The sequence below is a fragment of the Mytilus edulis genome, chromosome 2, assembly GCF_963676685.1.
Source record: "Mytilus edulis chromosome 2, xbMytEdul2.2, whole genome shotgun sequence".
Lineage (NCBI taxonomy): Eukaryota > Metazoa > Mollusca > Bivalvia > Mytilida > Mytilidae > Mytilus > Mytilus edulis.
Window position 1 is genome coordinate 26953469 of NC_092345.1, and position 21140 is coordinate 26974608.

At 33.7% G+C, this 21140-nt stretch overlaps 2 protein-coding genes across 2 annotated transcripts; both read right to left on the reverse strand.

Moving 5' to 3' along the window:
* Positions 1 to 3331: 3331 nt before the first annotated feature.
* Positions 3332 to 11004, reverse strand: LOC139511860 (uncharacterized). The gene is made up of 8 exons (XM_071298990.1): positions 10843 to 11004; positions 9910 to 10060; positions 8586 to 8728; positions 7815 to 8018; positions 7349 to 7434; positions 6402 to 6553; positions 5807 to 5924; positions 3332 to 4285 (listed from the first exon to the last, which is right to left on the reverse strand). Exons 1-8 carry the CDS (start codon positions 10928 to 10930, stop codon positions 3983 to 3985), a joined length of 1245 nt encoding a protein of 414 aa, XP_071155091.1. The 5' UTR covers positions 10931 to 11004; the 3' UTR covers positions 3332 to 3982.
* Positions 11005 to 15228: 4224 nt separating this feature from the next.
* Positions 15229 to 21140, reverse strand: LOC139511861 (cartilage matrix protein-like). The gene is made up of 4 exons (XM_071298991.1): positions 20948 to 21140; positions 17977 to 18540; positions 17214 to 17310; positions 15229 to 15363 (listed from the first exon to the last, which is right to left on the reverse strand). Exons 1-4 carry the CDS (start codon positions 21033 to 21035, stop codon positions 15303 to 15305), a joined length of 810 nt encoding a protein of 269 aa, XP_071155092.1. The 5' UTR covers positions 21036 to 21140; the 3' UTR covers positions 15229 to 15302.

Sequence of the window (21140 nt, forward strand, 5' to 3'; positions counted from 1 at the left end):
CATAGAAAACTAAAAAGTAAGCAACACGAACCCCTCCAAAAACATTGGAAAATTATGGAAAATCTTGATGAGCAATATACGAAAGGTCTACTAGTACTAGAAAACAAGTTCTAATGAAGAAAACAAATACTTAATTCCTTGCGCCAAGAATTTTTATTTGGTTAACAGTCCTGCTAAGAATGCAAAAGAGGAAGATATATGACTCGCTATCATAACCAAACATGCTCTGAAGAAAGTAAAGCTTTTCTTAGGGAGTTGAATATCCGTTTCTGTTGAAAAAGTACAAAAATGCCCATTCAAAGTTTATATACAGATAAATAAGACATACTGATTACGGGGCAATTAAAAGAAAGACACACACCACCAGGGTGAAAAGAAACAAAAACTACAAACAAGTTTCACTAATAAGAACAGCTACCAGGAATTAACTTAAATTATTTAACTTTAAAATGCCCGTGTCGATGCATTGATTCAGATGACAAGACAGGGGACTAGAAATTCACCATCAATGATGCCGGCAAAGGGGTAGTGTCACTAGATTTCCCGATTTTCGCCTTTTAAGCGAGAGTCTCCTCAAGTTCTTTAGCGGGTTACTGCTCACAATGAAGCTATTAAACTATGAGTTCCAAATGGTGAAGTTAAAATATATAACCCTTCGTAAATGTTATGGACGCAATGGTTATGAGTATCAAGATATTGTATATATATAGCCATCACGAGTTGGTTGACCGTTACGGAATATCCGTTTCACAGATGATACCGAATATATGACCTACCTTCCAGGAGTCTCCTCTCAAAACGGGAGGGTTGGCAGGTATGTAGTGAACAAAAATCGAGTCTTAGAAAAACAGTCATTTTGGTGCCCAGCGTCTGTTGAAAGCGCATAAGACTTCTCAAGAATTGTCAAAACAAAGATAACTACATATCGCCATTTTATCGATTTAATAGTCGTGTCCAATAATAAAGCTAACTGTAATACTTGTTAATTAACCCTATTGATATTAGTAATTGGATGTATGAGTTTTGCAGATCCATGCTACTAGTTAATTAGAGACTGGTACGAAAGTATTTCACGGTACGAGACTCTATAAATGAAGCTTAGCAATATGTTTTGAGAACGTGAATCGATGGTAGTATGACAAATACAAGAGAATGCATTTGAATTGTCTAGAACGATTTTATTTAGCTATTTCACCTACTAGTACTTTTATTGTAAAGCATAATACATCTGTACCTCACACATTTTCAATAGACAAGAGTGCACACGCTGAAATGTCTCGCCTTCTATACTAATCATTGATATTATGTTGATAGTCCTAAGTATAAAGTTAAGATTTATAACAACTGTCACATAAACTTAACATTAACCAAGATAACTAAACAAAGACCAATGAACCTTGGAAATGAGGTCAAGGTCAGATGAACCATGCCAGGCAAACATGTACAGCTAACAATGCTTCTATACAACATATATAGTTGACCTATTACTTATAGTTTAAGAAAAATAGACCAAAACACAAAAACTTAACACTGTGCAATGAACCGTGAAAATGAGGTCACAGTCAAATAAAACCTGCGCAACTGACATAAAGATCATAAAGTATTTCCATACACCAAATATAGTTGACCTATAGCATATAGTATTAGATATAGACTTGCTACATGTCCCTTCCTAATTATTATTATTTTTTTCAATTTTGCCCCTTTAATAATTTTACTGCTATAACTAGGAGATTACAATTATACTGACATCTGCAGGAGGGCAATCAGTAGGCCGGCACTTATCAGTAAACATATAAATTAGTAAGAGAGAAATATTAGAAAGGGAATTGTAGCAAGTCTATATTAGATAAAAAGACCAAAACTCAAAAACTTAACATTGACCACTGAACCATGAAAATGAGGTCAAGGTCACATGACATCTGCCCGCTAGACATGTACACCTTACAATCATTCCATACAACAAATATAGTAGACCTATTGCATATAGTATGAGAAAAACAGACCAAAACACAAAAATTTAACTATAACCACTGAACCATGAAAATGAGGTCAAGGTCAGATGACACCTGCCAGTTGGACATGTACACCTTACAGTCCTTCCATACACCGAATATACTAGCCCTATTGCTTATAGTATATGAGATATGGACTTGACCACCAAAACTTAACCTTGTTCACTGATCCATGAAATGAGGTCGAGGTCAAGTGAAAACTGTCTGACAGACATGAGGACCTTGCAAGGTACGCACATACCAAATATAGTTATCCTATTACTTATAATAAGAGAGAATTCAACATTACAAAAATTCTGAACTTTTTTTTCAAGTGGTCACTGAACCATGAAAATGAGGTCAAGGACATTGGACATATGACTGACAGAAACTTCGTATCATGAGGCATCTATATACAAAGTATGAAGCATCCAGGTCTTCCACCTTCTAAAATATAAAGCTTTTAAGAAGTTAGCTAACGCCGCCGCCGCCGTAGCCGCCGCCGGATCACTATCCCTATGTCGAGCTTTCTGCAACAAAAGTTGCAGGCTCGACAAAAATCAAACAAATCGTGGTACATACAGTTCTTGCTGTTACTTTTCATATACAGGCATTCATAGGTATATATATAAAATAAGATGATGTTTTATCGCCAATAAGACAACTGCATGTTTATATCCCCCAATATTAATGTAAAGTGGTTGTAAGCAATTCTGGGCAACCATACGGCCTTCAATAATGAGAAAAAAAAACATACCATATAGTCGTCTATAAAAGGCCCCGACATGGAAAATATGAAACTGTTAACATTCAATTGAGAAAACTAACGGTCTAATATATCTCCCAATTAACACGATATTCCCCGGCTTGTATTCTTTATCATAATTAACTTGATAGCGGCTTACTGCTAACAAGGAAGCTATTAACGTAAACTAAAAGTTCCAACTGGTGAAGTTGAAATAACCCTTCGTAAATGTTGTGGACGCCATCACGAGTTGGTTGACCGTTAAGGAATATCCGTTTCACAGATGACTGCGATTATGTGATCTACCGAATGAGACTTAGTCCCGGTTTCGTACTATAAACATGAACAACACGACGGGTGCCACATGAGCAGCAGGATCTGCTTATCCTTCAGGACCACCCGAGATCTTGAAAATTATTTTCATGAATATTTATGGATGAAATTGATATGACTTTTGTAACAACCGATATCGAAAGTTATTTTGCGTTCCGTTATCAGTCAAAAACGAAAGTCACGTGGGTAGACATGTCTGCAGCAACATACCGAAATGCCCTCACGGTAATCCGATGTAAAACAAAAAGATGACGCTAAATATCTTTTCGAGTTTTTTTATTATAAAAATATAAACAAAATTGCAATCAATTATAAACAACTATAAAACGCATTCTTCTGAATACAGGGTGATAAAAATATTGTCATAAAATATTTCCAAAAGACCATTCAAAGTAAACTATTATTCTATAAAACGCTTTTTTCACTAAAAATTAAAATACTTGTTTTTAATTTATATTAATACAATTACAAAGAATAAAAAGTCTGTATTTTGTTTAATGATGATCAATTATGGCATCCATCTGTAAAACGAAGTACAATTCTAAGAATAAAAACTTGAATTTTAACCTCAAATAATTTTTAAAAGTATTTACAGTAAAGTAAAAAGATTGATTAATCACGACAATCAGTCTTATTTAAACTGTGGATGAGATTTTACTAGCAAATAACATCAAGGTCACAAATGTTATGGTCTGTTGTTGAATATAAATCATTAAGCAAGTGTTTGCTTGAAGACATTAATATACTTGTATCATTTTACACATTTTTCAACTCTCAATTAAACATAAAAGTTGATCTTAAAACAACGTAAGGATTTCTGTACATAAATTGTGTGTCTCTGTTACTATTCGTCAATAAAGTGTGCTATATCCCTGTTTGGATATCTTGGGTCAGGTCTGAATGGAATTGGTTATTCCGTGATATCCCTGTCTGGAAACCTGGGGTTAGGTCTGTATGGAATTGGTCTATCCGTTGTCTGCCTGCCTGGAAAAATGGGGTCAGGTCTGAATGGAATTGGTTTGTCCGTAGTATACCTGCCTGGAAACATGGGGTCAGGTCTGAATGGGATTGGTTCCCCCGTGGGTGTATCATGATGCTCTATAAGTTCTTCACTAAAATGAATCTTTTCCATGTCCATTTCATCGTGGTCATGAATTTCAGCTCTTCCAATAACACAACACGCAATTCTCCTCCCTTCGATATCATCATAAACCTGAAAATAAAAGCTATTGGTTATTTTTTTGGTTCATACGAGTCAATCATACGGATTCATACCACATCTTCTTTTTTATATTCGCCGCAAGACACTGCTTCTGATCTCGAACATTTGTGCACGCGCAAACGAAGAGCCGTAAAAGTGAAATGGTATCACCCATTCTTCTGGCATTCCGTGTATAAAGAAAAAGACTTCTACGTGTGAACATTTATTTGTTAAAGACGGTTTCAACGTTTATAAATTCATAGATTTTTTATAATTGTTTTAAATCAGTAAGGGAAATTTGATCTTTGATAGATTTGGATATAAATAAGTTTCTGTTCTTTCTGGTCAAACATAATACCTCGTTTACTGTTTTAAATCTTATATTATCATTGGCTTTAAAAAGTTGTCTTTTTTCACTTCTATAGGGTCTTTGCATCGTAAATAAACAAATTTATTCTAAAACCAGTTGTTGGCATGATACGGGTTTTGTTCTTCTCATATATTATTTGATGGTATGCTACTATTATATATACTATAACATAACAGGAGGGATTGTACTTGTTATTCATATGATGAAGACAATCTTTCAATCAGTTTTATTGAGGTCTGGCGCTAGCATGCGAATACCTTCTTGTAGTCCTTGGTTAATTTATGTATCATTGTCATTTTGCTCTATTTCTTTTGTTGCCTTTTCTGAAATTATATAGACTCGGACTTCTTTTCAACAGATTTTTTCTGTGCGTATTGCTGGATTTGTTTTTTATAGATTGGCTAGAGGTATAGGGGGAGGGTTGAGATCTCACAAAACAAGTTTAACACTGCCGCATTTTTGCGCCTGTCCCTAGTCAGGAAGGAGCCTCTGGCCTTTGTTAGTCTTGTATGATTTTAATGTTATAGTTCATTTATACGTTTTCGATTATGGCATGATACAAAAAAGAAGATGTGGTATGATTGCCAATAAGACAACTATCCACAAGTGACTAAATGAGACAGAAATTAACAACTTACGGTCACCGTACGGCCTTCAACAATAAGCAGAGCCCATACCGCATACTCAGCTATAAAGTGGCCCCAAAATTACAATGTAAAACAATTCAAACGAGAAAACTATCGGCAGGCTAATTTATGTGCAAAAAATGAACGAAACACAAATAGGCAACACTAAACAAACGACAACCACTGAAGTACAGGCTCCTGACTTGGGACAGGCACATACATACAGAATGTGGCGGGGTTTAACATGTTAGCCTAACCTGGGACTTCCATTATCTCTGAGCTAGTACACATTTTGTTAAGGGACGGGCCAGCTGAAGCATGCCCGCTCTGGTGCGATGAATACCCATTGGTGGCGCTAGGCTGTTTTCTGCTACTTTGGTCGAGTTGTTGTTTCTTTGAAACATTTCCCGTTTCCAGTCTCATTTTTTTAAAAGTTTCTGATGAATGTAATTCTGGAAAGCGTTCCGGACGCTAAATGTCATTTATACAGTGCTGTTTACTTAATACAATAGTACTAACAGCAAATTCTATACTTACCACAAAACTTCGGCCGATCACAGAATGTTTTCCATGTAGAGATAATGACTTATCCATGTACTTCAGGTGAACTTCTCCTTCGTCGTCACACATTATGCTATTTCGACTGCTTCGGTGTCTGAAAATTATAAAGATGTTTGTCATTTTATAAAATGCTATTAATGTATTTGCTTTAAGATTAATAAGTCTTTCATTCAATTCTTAATCTCATTGTATTACTGATAGAAGTCTGGTTTTGGGGAAGGGGTCCTTGTGCATTTCTGTACATTCTTCTATTCTTAGGGCAATTTTCATTTTTGCCTACTTTTCTCTTCTTTTTTTTATTTTGGTACCTATAATCTCTGTTTTTACCATATTATTATCTGTTATATCAACCCATACAGACCTTATTTTTTTTATTTATTTGAAAACTAACACTTACAAAACCATGAAGCGGCGTTAAAATAAGCATATTAATTCTGTAGAATATAACCTTAGAATCATTTGTAAAGTTATTGTAATCTTTCGGTCCAACACCATGTATAAGAATTATGATATTGCATATATTATATGAAGAACTTATAATTCACTGATGGGTTAGGTAAGTTTTACTGACCTGGGTTTCTTTTGATTATATACCATACCAAGGGAATCGCACGATCTACTCATGTCTCCGTATTCGTGAAGGGAAAAGCCATGTTTGTGAGACTTTCCTTCTCTCATTTCAAATCCGCTCAGATGTACATCAACATGAACTGGACCGCCTTCCTGTAATGATTAACAAAAAAGTATATATAATGACATTTTTTAAGGAAAAGTTGAAGTCCATTTTTCAAATTATTAGATTCATGTCCTTTTGACAAGTTTTGTCCTCCCTTTTTGAATTCGCTAGGATAGCAGTTATATGACTGAATTTTGTCAATTTTAACAATTATTAACTTAACCAGCCAAGGAGAACGATAAAGTCCCCTCCTCTTACAGTTGAGAGGAGGGGACTGGGTCGTAAACCTTCACGAGCAAAGATGAGCAATTCTTCGATACTGGTATAGATGGTAAATAATACACTTTAAATGAATCTAACTGTATTTGTTGTTGCTATCCCAAACGACATAAGATTATAAAGGCCTCAGTTATTCGCAAAATAACTCCGATACTGCATGTGTCTAAACAACATAATCCACATATTGACACACCAGTTGTGCAGTTTAACAGAGTTCTCGGCGAAAAAAATCTTATCTTAGAAGAAATATGCTGGACCTTACTATTGCTTCGATTCCAAAATATCAAAATTGTGTCGGCCTTTGCAAAACTTAGGTGATCAAAGCCTTCTGACTTCCATATTTCGAGAACTTAAATTTTGTTTGAGGAAGTTGATAACTTTAAAGGAAGATTTCACTAGTTAGTTACTTATTTTAACATTTAACCACTTGTCCGTCACAGCTTTTCATAGATTCGTCTGCAGTCATTGCAACTTCGGTCGATTCCGTAACTCCAACAAAGAAGGAGTGCAACGTATTTCACCCGAGGTCTGTCGATTATATACGTAATTTGTTTAAGTCATACCTTTTGTACTAAGTATACATTCCCCTTGATTTGTCCAAATTCTTCAAAGTTACTATTGGTTACCATTTCACAGTTCGCATGGATCTCTGGAATTTAAATATATATACGTGTAAATGCATGCAATAAACCAGTATAAGACAATGAAACAGCGACAGCTTTTTATTCAAGATATGTATGTATAGTTCCTGTAACAGAAGTATACTGATCTATTTAAAAATTAATTGAAAGATTTTAGTTTCTGAAGCAGATGTTGACTGATTTTTAAACAAATTTAAAGTTTGAATTAGTTTTCATTGAAAAAAGTAAGGGCATTTAAGACATAGACAATTATATATATTCGGTTAAAAGTATACAAGACAACAAGTCAGGAAAACTTCTGAAGTTGACTAAAACAAAAACAGATTAATTTATATTATGCTTTAAAACTCAACATTTAAGAATAAATAAATAAAATAAAAATACTTGCCTTCATCAATTATAGCTTTATCTTGATGTGATTGTTTCTCGTTCAACATTAGATTTAGAAAAATATGTTGTCCTTTCATTGTGGTTGACTGGTCGTCGTTGTCTTTGTTTATATGTATGTGTACATTGTTATTAGATAGGTCTTCAAACTTTCTTGTTAATGTTGATAGTTGGTTCTTCATTAAACCCAATTCTTCTGTTGTGTCTGAAATTAAACATCATCGTGTTTCATTATACCAACAGATTAAAAAAGTAACACATTAGATAAATTTCTAAATTTTTAGCTTTAGGGGTTGATTTAGGCGGAGACTTCTATAACACATAATATGTTATACTATTCTCAGAATGATGGGTTTGAGAGCAGCTAGATTTTTTTTATACAATTTAGTTTCTCAGTAATAAATTTCTGATTTTTCTTCGCTCCCCCTTAAACATTATTTTTGACAGACTCCGCAGTTATTCCTTTTCAACTGTATTTCGAAAAAACTGTTATTCACACACCGGTTATTGACACATGGCTTCTGGTAAAACACAGATTCAACAGCTAGATGAAAACATAAACTGTTGACACAGAGATATGTCTCGCCTGTAAAGTCAATGAACCATAAGTGATGGGACATCGCCGAATAAAAAACTCTATTGAAATGAAAGGTTATTATGCTTGCTTGGCTAAGCATACTATAAATATCGTATTAATTCATGAATTCATATATAGAACAATAGATATGAGCGTATGTGTTCTACAATAAACTAACAGCTTAAAAGTTCTTACCATGTTCTTGTTCAGTTTCTGACATTGAAACAAAAAATCTTCGGACAATGGAACCGAAAGGATTTGTGCCTTTGCAGAAATATTCTTTGGCATCCTCGGCTCTGAAGTTCTTTATTAACAAAAAGTTTTTATAGATGCGGATCCTGTAAGAAAAACAAAACTTCACTTTTAAAAAACTTCAAACAGTCTGTAAAGTATGACAGATTTCAAATATTACATACTAGAGAGTAATACATGGCAAAATCCGTATCATATGCCGTATCATCCCGAGAAACCAATATCAGTCAGAGGGCCTTTTATAGTCCCGAGGGATGATATTGGTTGAGGGCGATACGCAAATGTGATACGGATTTTGCCATGTTTTATACGCTTTATCATATATTTTAACAGGAGAGTATATATATGAACTGCTTTTTGATCCCAAGCACATGGGTTACCTTCATTTCTTCTTTTGATTTGTTTTATAAGCTTTAAAAGAACTGCTCAATTACTCATCCGAAGCACATGGGCTACCTTACAATTTGCGTGTTGTTTTTTTTAGAAATATTTTATTTATTTATTTATTTTTTGTTTGTTTGTTTGTCCGTTTTGTATTGTATTTCACTTCAAGTTCTATTTTATAGTTCATATGTCAGAAAACTGGACGTTTGTGATTTCACATTACAAACAATGGCGTCCATGATTCAATAAATTGCGTCACTCCCGAATGACCGTTCATTTAGGACCCATTTTGAGGAAAAAAAATTCTGAAGAAGCTTGCAAAAATTAAAACAGACTTTATGTAAAAATGAAGAAAAAAAACTGAGTAGGGGTGTGATAAAGGGTATGATAAAGGGTGCGCATCAAAGTTGCGTTATATGGATTAAACAGCAAGGCTATTTATCAAATATTTAAAACTACTATATTTACTACTAAATATATGAAATATATGATAAATAAATGTATAATCTTGAAATCACAAAAAAAGTTTCATAATGATGAAGAGAGAGTTAATTGTTACGTTGCGTTTGCGCAAAAAAAAATGTATAATTACGTTTACACAACAAGCGCATTACGTTTACTTAACAAAACGCATTATATTTGCACAAAATCTTGTCGAAAGTCAAATCTTTGAACTGTTGAACAGTTAATCAAAACTGTTGAAATTCCAAGGCTTTGTACGATGCTATCTAAAGTTGATAAGGTTTAAGAACTAGGCGAGCGGGGACATGTCGAGAAGGTAGAAGTACGACATATTGTGTTTTATTCTAGACTGTGTTTAATATAGAATGTTTGTTAGTTGGTGTCGTTAATATTTGGACTAAGTGTTTTGATACGTTCTTACCGTTTTGATGATTTAATTTCGTCTTCTTCTTTATACCAGATGATAAAAGAACCCGGATTAGAATCTATTTTACACCGAAGTTTGACATGTTTTCCAAGATGACCACTGATTTCAACAGACTCTGGCAGTCCATCGCTAAATTTTGGACTGTCTGTAAAAAAAAATTAAAATTAAGTACAAATGTATAATAAACATGCTATTTATATTTGAGGTCAGTTTTTTACGTCTATTATTCGTATGAAGGGCCCCCTACCACAACTGCCATTAACAACTCTAATTATTTGGTATTTTTAACAGTTAGAGAAATTCGAATGTTTTGTTTGTTTGTTTCCGCCATGGCAGTAAAAGATGTAAGCTTCATGTATATGTTTTTGTCGTACTTAAAGTAATAATCTAAAAAACAAGTTTCGTTCTTTTTTCCGTTCAGATTTTATTTTACATTGTTAAAATGTTTGTGACTTATGACAGTTTTCATAATTCTATCTTGGACTCAATAACAGTATGTTTTGTTTACATGTATCGAACACATATGTGTGACAATTGATCTTTTTAAGTTTGGCATATTTGTATGTTTAGGCGGATTGAGGTGACGAAAATCTAAAAAAAAAAAAATGTGTGCTATTCCAAATTCGTTAGTTTGGACAAAGCGGCATAACTCAAGTCACAAAAAGTTAAAACTATATATTCGCCACCATCTCCGATTAAAAAAACGAAAAGTGAAAGTTTTACATTTGTAATGATACAAAAAAAATGTATTGGAAGCTTTTTAAAAATATGTTGTTCAGTAGTATTTGTTGTGTTTTTTTTTGTATAAAATACATGTAACTTTCTGTTAACACCATTTTGAATTTAAATTTGTACATTTGAAAAATTAAATGTACCTGAATACCAAAATTAGTCGCAACCGTATCCTAAATAAATTGCTGCACTTACAGTTGTCTTCTCCCATAGTTGTACTTGAAACATCACAGGCTAGTGCAGCTAAAATAATAAAACATAATGTTTGCATGTTCTTGACCATCTTGCAGGGTTTTCAATCGTCGTTTGCTATTACTTGACAGTTTCACCCCGTATTTATAAACCCTTTCAATCTGAGTCGAAGTACTACTCAATCAAATGACAAAACTAATTAGTAATGCTCAAATTGTCACCTTTTTCAGGTGTTAATTACAATTTAGTTAATTATGATATATGAAAGATTTAAAAGTAAAGGCATAATTGAGTTTACTTTATTATGAACTGTTATGAAACTCATTTTTATAAGCAAAAAACATTACAAGGTTAAGTAAATAGTCATTGGTCGGGTTGTTGTCTCTTTGACATATTTCCAATTTCCATTCTCAATTTTATTAGATTAGATTTAGAGTTTCACGACATACATGCCTGTACAAGTATTAACACAGTATGACACCTAATACACCATATAAAATATTTGATGCATGCGTAATTCTTGAAAGAACTAGGAGAGACTGCTATATACAATTTTAAAACATCAGAATAAAACATAATTTTGCTATTTACATAAAACATAAAAGTGCAATATCACCATGCACGTTCAAGGATAAAAATAATACATATACATAAAAATATCGTCTTTAAATTTCAACGATATAGATTATTATTTCGTAGTAATAAAATATTAGCCATAAGGGCAAATTATTGCAAATGAGCTACAAACATCATCTGAAAAGTTAAAAAAAACATATTAATATGTTGATGAATATTAATAAATAAAGATTGTCTTAAATCTTCATTTTATGGACATGTTAACAATACATGTTTTTCGTCTTCTATATCATATCAATTGAAGCACAATATTTTATCTTATATAATCTAATCTTTCGTAACGACCAGTTTCAATTTTTAAAGACGCTTCTCCACAGCTGAATTAATCATAAGCACTGCCCTTTTGCGCCAATTGCTAGTTTCAAGCTGTATAATATCGGCAATTATTTTTCAAAAGTATCAACATTGCAAACATATGGAATTCCTGTAAGCCAAATTTCCAATGATTCGTGGTTGTGAAGCTTAAAATTTAGAATGGGAATGGGGAATGTGTCAAAGAAACAACAACCCGACCATAGAACAGACAACAGCAGAAGATAACCAACAGGTCTTCAATGCAGCGAGAAATTCCCGCACCCGGATGCATCCCTCAGCTGGCCCCATCACAAATATATATACTAGTTCAGTGATAACGAACGCGATACTAAACTGCAAATTGTACACAAGAAATTAAAATTAAAAATAATACAAGACTAACAAAGGCCAGAGGCTCCTGACTTGGGACAGGCGCAAACATGCGGCGGGGTTAAACATGTTTATGACATCTCAACCCTCTCCTATACCTCTAGCCAATGTAGAAAAGTAAACGCATTACAATACGCACATTAAAATTCAGTTTAAGAGAAGTCCGATTCTGATGTCGGAAGATATAACCAAAGGAAAATAAACAAAATGACAATAATACATAAATAACAACAGACTACTAGCTTACTTTCATCTTCTTATTTAGACGCACAAATATATTTAATATCCTTTCAAGTGCTGGCCATAATAAGATTTTGAACATTTTTACAACACACGAGTTTGTGAATGGAAATGCTGTAAAGCTAGGAGACTTACCGCATTTATTTGTCTTTTTTTCATGAGTTTTGTCGAAATCATAATCTCAGAATGAATTTTACAAGTTAAAAAAAAAATAAGAATGTAGTCGTGAAAGACTTTTCAAGCCTGTAATTTTCATCTAGAGTCCGGCGTATGGCGTAGGATGACTTTCAAAAGAGTACAAGAAAAGTGGCAGTGATGTTAGAAAGTGGTTTCATCAGTAGATCTTAGATAAGTCTTTCTTTAGCTGGTTATATACTATCCATAATTGAAATGAAATTGTTTTGTTCCCACTATGCGTATCGTCTGTAAATCCATAAACCAACGCACAATAACATGAATAATGTACAAGAGACATTTCACAACCTTTTTAGTCATTGCATTCATCTATGTTTGTACCTTGGGACTGTTACATGCAATTTCAAGCCGCTTTAGTTTATTCCTTAATTAAATTGAACAGGACTAATGCAACATCAGCAACAATTAGTCATACTCATTTTGCAGCGATTTCCACTCAAACTGGTGCTAGTGTGAAGAACAGCAATACAGGAACTGTGAAAATTGTGTGTTCTTTAGTGTGCATGTTTTAATTTAGTGCCAAGAGTAATAAATTTCACCTACGTTGTCTGGCTTTAAATATTTTTTTTTGGTTTTGTTTGCAGACTTACAATTGATTCAAACCCGCCAGTGTAAACTTCCGGTCCAAGAAAGAAGAACATCTTTGTTATATTATTAAGGATGTACACCTCTGAGGAGCCAAACAATGCTAGAATTGAACTTCTATTCTTAACCTGTTTCTGTTCGTTTATAAGACTTTAAAAAAGATAATTGGTGATGACAAAAATCATATGGTGGTGTACTTTTTTTTCTACAGCCACTTGAAAGTACCCAATTCTGATGAGTTTAACATTTTTATCAATTTATACCCACTGTTGGGCCATTATGACAATTTCACAATTAAACTTTATTCATATTTTCAATATAGATGAAGTGGACCAATCTGAATAAACTTAACATAAACACGAAATCTACACGCAGGTATAACAGCACAGATAAACTTCACTGCGAGTACTCTCAGATCTGTACAGAGGGATGTACAAGTACCCGGCCAATTCCACTTGTATTTGTAGTATTTGTTACGCCTTTTCAACTGATTTTCATAGTTTTTTCTAATATTGTACTGTTATACCACTGTCCAGGGTAGGGGGAGGGTTGGGATCCCGCTAACATGTTTAACCCCGTTTCATTCTTTATGTATGTGCCTGTGCCCGTTATTCAGTGGTTGTCGTTTGTGTATGTATTCCATATTTGTTTATCGTTCATTTTTTGTACATAAATTAGGCTGTTAGTTTTCTCGTTTGAATTGTTTTACATTGTATTTTCGGGGTCTTTTATAGCTAACTATGCGGTATGGGCTTTACTAATTGTTGAAGGAAGGCCGTACGGTGACCTATAGTTGTTAATTTCTGTGTCATTTGGTCTCTTGTGGTGAGTTGTCTCATTGACAATACCACATCTTCTTTTTTTTATATTCAGGAGGGTACATTAAGTTCATTTAACCATTAAACATTGCGATTTATTTTCTTTTTGCTTTCAAAATTGAAGAAAACTTAATTTTCAACTTGTGTTTCTGTATCTGGCACATGTGCTTGATTACAGCTTGATGACATACGCCTGAAACCGTCACCGAAGTAAGGATAATGATCAGAATCGGGGTTCTTTACTCCATGTTTGAGTAATAAGGGTGGAATTGTGAAATACACATAAATGTACATGTCCATTCGTGTTAACTTGACATTTTGACAATTTTTAATGTACTATTGCTATTCAACGTTTACTTATTTTGTTTTATATCTCGTCTCACCTATTTAACATGTACCACATTTATTCAGTATATATGATGGTAAATTTTCACTTCTGCTCTCGTACTATGAACAGCATATTTTATTTATTTTGTGAAAAAATATTTCCGTACTCATAACAACAAAATTATTATATTTAAATGTTCAAATTTATCTGTTTACGTTAATTTACTTAACGTATTTTTGTCCCAGGTTATAGTTGTCTTTTTGAGATATTTAACATCAACTCTTTTTTTTTTATTATTGTACTCATTTTGTGTCATAGATGTATTCGTTCAGTGTATGTTTTCTTGTTTTTGTCTATTTGTCTTTTTGATCGAGTTATGCCATTTCAATTGATATTTTACAGTTCGTCTTTCTGTGTTGTAATGTTACACTACTGTTTCTGGTTAGGGCGAAGTTTTTCCCCCTGTTAAAATGTTCAAACCCGTTGCATTAGTTCGCACCTGTCCGAAGTCAGGAACCTATTGTTCAGAGGTTGTCGTTTGTTGATGTGATTCAAATGTGTTTTTCGTTTCTCGTTTTATACATAATAGATTTGACCATTGGTTTTCCTGTTTGAATTGTTTTACATTAGTCATTTTTGGGCCCTTTACAGTTTGCTGTTCAGTATGAACGAGCCAAGGCTCCGTGTTAAAGGACGTACTTTGACCTTTAATTGTTTGCTTGTTACACGTTGCGACTGCGACGGAGAGTGGTTTCATTGACACTCATGCCACATCTCCTGATATCTATGTACACGCAATGAATCGAAAACAGAATCAAAGGCTTACTGAGATGAAAGTGCAAGACACAGAAGCTTTGTAGGTGTTAATGGGCTTGTAATAATATTCCCTATTAAAAATCAAAGTGAACAAATAAGACTTTATTGGCTGATTATTTGCATTGAATACGGTAATATGGTAACTCAAATCAGCAATTAGATTAGGTCTTTTTCTCTGGTACATTGTACTTTTCTTGAGCAGCCTTCATTCTGTTTACATATCTAAAAATGAAAAAAATAAATAAAAAAGGTTTATAATCAGGTAGCATACACAATGTTCCACTATGATTATATACAGTCAGGAAAAAAACCCAGTTGCTCTTCATAAAAGAAATCAATTTTATTAACATAGATGAAGACTGAGGTATTGATTATTTTTGTATTCTCTCCCCCCTTGATGGTTGAAAGCAAATAAACTCATCATAGATACCAGGATTGAAAATTTATATTTACGCCAGACGCGCGTTTCGTCTACAAAATACCTATCAGTAAAGCTCGAAACAAAGAATGTCACACATCTATCGAGGAGGTTTGAACTGGACGACTGGCGTTTCTGAAATAAATTACACTGTCTACTAAACATAAAGTATCAGATCCCAAGACCATTATGTATAATACGATGTTGCTGAAAGAAATTGTGATTACTCTGTATTTTGCATTTACCTTATGTAAATTAATTTATGACTACGTCTTTTTGACCACTTAAAAGTTTAATAATTTCAAGGAATTGCCGTTTCAAAGCTTGATGTGAAAATGAAATTATCAATTTTATGTTACTGCCTTAACTTTAAATGCAGTGTTGCATGTGAAGTAATGTAGTAAGGAGGTCTGTTTACCAAAGCTGCTGCTCGTGCTTACTTAGACCAAAGCTGCTGTTCGTGCTTACTTAGACGAAAGCTGCTGCTCGTGCTTACTTAGACCAAAGCTGCTGCTCGTGCTTACTTAGACCAAAGCTGCTGCTCGTGCTTACTTAGACCAAAGCTGCTGCTCGTGCTTACTTAGACCAAAGCTGCTGCTCGTGCTTACTTAGACCAAAGCTGCTGTTCGTGCTTATTCAGACCAAAGCTGCTGCTCGTGCTTACTAAGATTATATTATTGAACTACACGTGCTGTGTGTTTTAATGCACCGTGCACGAATGTACTTGTATGCATCGTATGTTTTATTGTATCTGTCTTGTCGATTTCATACAATGTTGACTGTTGTAATCCTAATTTTGACATTTTTACCTGTTTGTTTTGTTCACACATTGATGTCAATATAAAGGAATTCTATGCAACTGTTATACAAGTGAGAGGTTTAGCTAGCTATAAAACCAGATTTAATCCACCTTTTACTACTTTAGAAAATGCATGTACCAAGACAGTTATATGACATTTGTTTTCCGTTCGTTTGATGTGTTCTAGTTTTTGATATTGCCATTTGATAAGGGACATTTCGATTTGCATTTTGCTTGGAGTTCGGTATTTTTGTTATTTTACTTTTCACAACTCTAAACAGCTTTATGTGTTGTATTTTTATCATAATTATGTACAAACTATATATAAGGATTATTGTATTGTACATGTGTTTTGCAGTTTTTCAATGACTGCATGTCAGACTTTGTATTCGGAACCATGACAAAAAGAAACTTGTAATTCAGTGGTTGTCGTTTATTGCTGTATATCACATTTTTTTTCGTTCATTATTTTGTACATAGATCTAGCCGTTAATGTTTTCGTTTGAATTGTTTTACATTTGTCAATTCGAAGACCTATATAATAGCTAAAAAATTAGGTATGAGTTTTACTCATTGTGGAAGGTGTACGGTGATCTATAGAGTGCTATTTTCTTTGTCTTTGCAATTGGTCTTGTGTGAAGAGTTGTCTCATTGGTAATCATACTATATTTTCTTATTCTTATATGTTTGAAATATGGGAAGCGCAGTTTAAGAAATCGTTGTTTGGCGAAAGCGAGTAGATTTGTGCCACGCAAATAATGCTAAGCAATCATGCGCCGGTTCACCAAGCCACACAGCAATCTTATAACACAATAAGTTTATAATAATGCTAGTAACTAGGTACTAGGTACTAACCTGTTTTGTAGAAAGCAGAGTAGGCACATTATAAAGGTAATCAGAGCTATAGAACCAAATATAATTGTTTCTAGCCATTTAGCAAGTCTGTCAATAACTACAATGTTAAAAAATATAATAATGCAAATAATCATACTGTTTTTTTTTTATAATTAACACATGAACATAAGTTTGAGGTTGTGATCTGGTACGAGGTTGGTGTAGGATAGATTAAAATAGCCAGTGGCGGATCCAGAACTTTTAATAAGGGGGGGGGGCGCTCCAGCTAAGCTTCACGAAAGGGGGGGGGGCTGAAAATAACCTTATAACTATACAAGTGTCATGTCAGTGGGGCATGTTTTTTTTTATTTCCTGGACTATAAACATACGGTAGTGGAATTCATTATAGTACATGTCTCGGCGTATTACTGTAATACATACAAAAATCGTTTTCTCCTCTGTCGTTTATAAAATATTCTTGCGTTTGGTCTATAATAGAAACAGAGAGTAAAGCGAGGCTTGCCGAATTTTTCTCCTCTTTCGTAGGGAATACAAACAGATTTTATTTTGTCCGACACTGTACGAATATTGCTGGTTTTCTCTCCATCCTAATCGTTCAATTTGTTTTTGAATAAAATCGACATGACCATAATGAGAACCATAAATTGAACTGTGAAAAATATATTGAACACAAATTTTCGATCGCAACAAAATAAGAGTACAAGGAGATAATAAACGTATATATAGAGAAGCAAAATGAAATGACATTTATAGCAATACGCACCTTCTTTACAGCCGGCATTGTCCCGTATGAGTGTACTGAGGCTCTTGGCAACTGTGTTTTCGTCTTTCAATTCAAATTGGTAAGTGGAATCGTAGGCTATGGTATTAGATATCACAGAACTAGACCCTTCTGTAATACTAATAATTCTTACAGAGCGTGATTTACAATATGCAACAACAGCATCAAGTTCAGCGTCTTTTACAGAGGTCATTGATGATATAACGACAAGATAGTTAACAGCTTTTGCACGACCGCCTGCACGAGAGGAAAACATTACCCTGCATGTTCGGTTCAGTGCGTTTTGGATATTTACTAACCCCACATTTGTTTGTCTTTTCATACTGTTTATTTTACTCTTTATAGTTGTTTTACTGTAAAAGTAGTCCATCTGGAATATTTGTCGGACAGTGTCGGCATAACAGCTGACACCAACATTAACACCCATCTCTTTGACATCGAGAATATTTAATGTTGCGTCTACTGTCCTCAAAGTTTTGTTGAACATTGCATCAGGAACTGCACTCGATTCGTCAAATAGAAATACAACATCTATTAAGCAGTCCGCTAAAAAGAATCAAAAACATACAGCTGTTAATATCCATTATATATATGTTATTAACCTAAACCGTAATTTCGTGACACCAGAAAACCTTTTTGTTTTATGTAAAATTATAAATGTCATTAAATGATATTTCTTTTCTCTTTTTACAGTTTTATCACCAATCTTTGAATTTTGGAGTTTGTAAGCACCAACAGATTGTGATAAATCGAGACAAATCTCCTATTCGGTGATTATACATAATTAAAGTTTTTTTTTTAATGTGTTTGTTTTTGTTTCTTTTACCTTTTCCTGTTTTGTTTTGTTTTGTTTTGTTTTGTTTTGTTTTGTTTTGTTTTGTTGTTTTGTTTTGTTTTGTTTTGTTTTGTTTAGTTTTGAAGGGGATGAGGATTATTATTGTCTCTGAGCTGCGGTATTAATTTCCCAAAACAAAAAAAATCAAATTCCGTGTTTTTGTATTTATATAAAGATCAAATTATTAAACCACCTGGAAATGCTATTTGAATCATTAACCGTAAATCATTATAAGTATCAATTATAAAACAGAAGATGTGGTATGATTGCCAAGAAGACAACTCTTCACAGAAGACCAAATGACACAGAAATTGACAACTGTATCACCGAACATCATTCAACAATGAGCCAAGCACATACCGCGTAGTCATATATAAAAAGACCAGAAATTACAAATGTAAAACAATTTAAACGAGAAAACTAACGGCCTAGTTTATGTATAAATATATGAACGAAAACATAGTATGCAATACAGTAACAAAACAACAAACGACAACCACTGAATTACAAGCTCCTTTAAACAGGCACTTGCATACAGAATGTGGCGGGTTTAAACATGTTATCGGGATACCAACCCTCCCCTAACCTTGAACAGTGGTGTTACAGTATAACATTTGAACGAACTATAAAAATCCGTTGAGAAAGGCTTACCAGATGGATACAAATAGAAATACATCTAACGAAAAACAGTGTAAACGTAGCCAGGTACTTTCACATCACAACAAGAAAATGACACTAAGTACAGGTCTGAGAGTACACTCGCACTACTGACAGTTAGTTGAAAGCCAATTACAACTTTTAAAGAAAATTATACATCTAAAACTAAACTATCATTCAGTAAACATCAAACATCCATTTGAATTTAGTGTAAAGACTTCATAAACAGTCAGAGAAAACATGACCAAGTCCGGTTTTGGGTTATCTTCTATCTGGTAATAATACTTTTAACATCGAGGTAGAAAGGTGGGAAGCACGATGGGCTATAGCAGCGGGACACATTTCTGGTACTCTTGCAGAAAGTTTGGATTTGACCAATTTGATCTGTATCCAAACATTTACACTTGTTTGTTAATACCATTGACAATGCAAGCGACCACTGTCAACGCTTAACTCAGTGTCAGTGTCATGCGCCGAATTAAAACATGTCTGCTTTCTTAGATGACAACAGAACTACTTTCGAGTCTGTGTATCCTTCACACATACAAAGAGACGCCCATTGACATTGATAAAGTAATTGGCTGTTTTGCAACCAACAGGACAGGTGGCTTTGAATTTTGTTTTAAGTCACTGGTGAGAGGTTGACTCTTTTAATAATTTATAACCACGCATAAGGTTTCAACTGCCTATCTACAACGTGAAATGTTCCCTAAACAGTTATCCTACTGAGTTAATATTTTTTTTAAATAAAACAACACCATACATTACAGGAGTCTCCGGGAAAGAAACTGGTCCCCTGCAATGGGCTTTGTCCCGTGGACCCACTTGGGGATCTGAGTGGCATCCAGACCCTTTGTCGAATTGGGCTTCTCCATCGAGATATTTCCAACTATGCTACTAGAGAGTTTTAACAAATTGAGATATTGTTTTAAAAAATTTGTTTGGAATAGTTAATAAATAAACTATTTCGACCTGATGCATTCAGATGGTAAAAAATTTAACTAAGTTAAATTTTACCATCTGAATGCATCAGGTCGAAACATTTATTCACATTTTAATCTTATTTGAACTGTCCTGAAGCTATAGCAGTTTATACACAATCACACTCATACATCTCAAGCAATGGAAACTGATTACGTTCCTACACCCCAGTGTATAAAAAATATATTCAAACGCATCAGCTATACAAAAGTGTTCTTAATTAAAAATAAGAAGATGTGGTATGAATTATAAACATCCGGGTTACATCTTGGGCATTAAATATTCACACAAATGACGAAATATTTAATTACTACATACATGCATATGGTTGTTGATGACAAAAGTGTTGTTGATTCGTTCAAATATGAGAGTTTATATACATGTACATGGTGTACTTATTTAGAAGAATATTTCTTCATTTTATAAATTTTAAAGCAGATTAGAGTGCAATTAATATCAAAATAAATAATTAATTCATACCTTTCGGATATTGAATTGATGGTCCAACGGACAAAATTGCTATTAAGTAACAGTTCCAAATAAGACGCATCATGTTAAAATTTGTCATTTTTCGCCTTTGTTTATGTATTCTTATATTTCATCACGATTTTCTGTGTGAACGACACTGTTTTTAAACTTTAAATGTGTACCATTTACTTCAGAGATTTTAAAA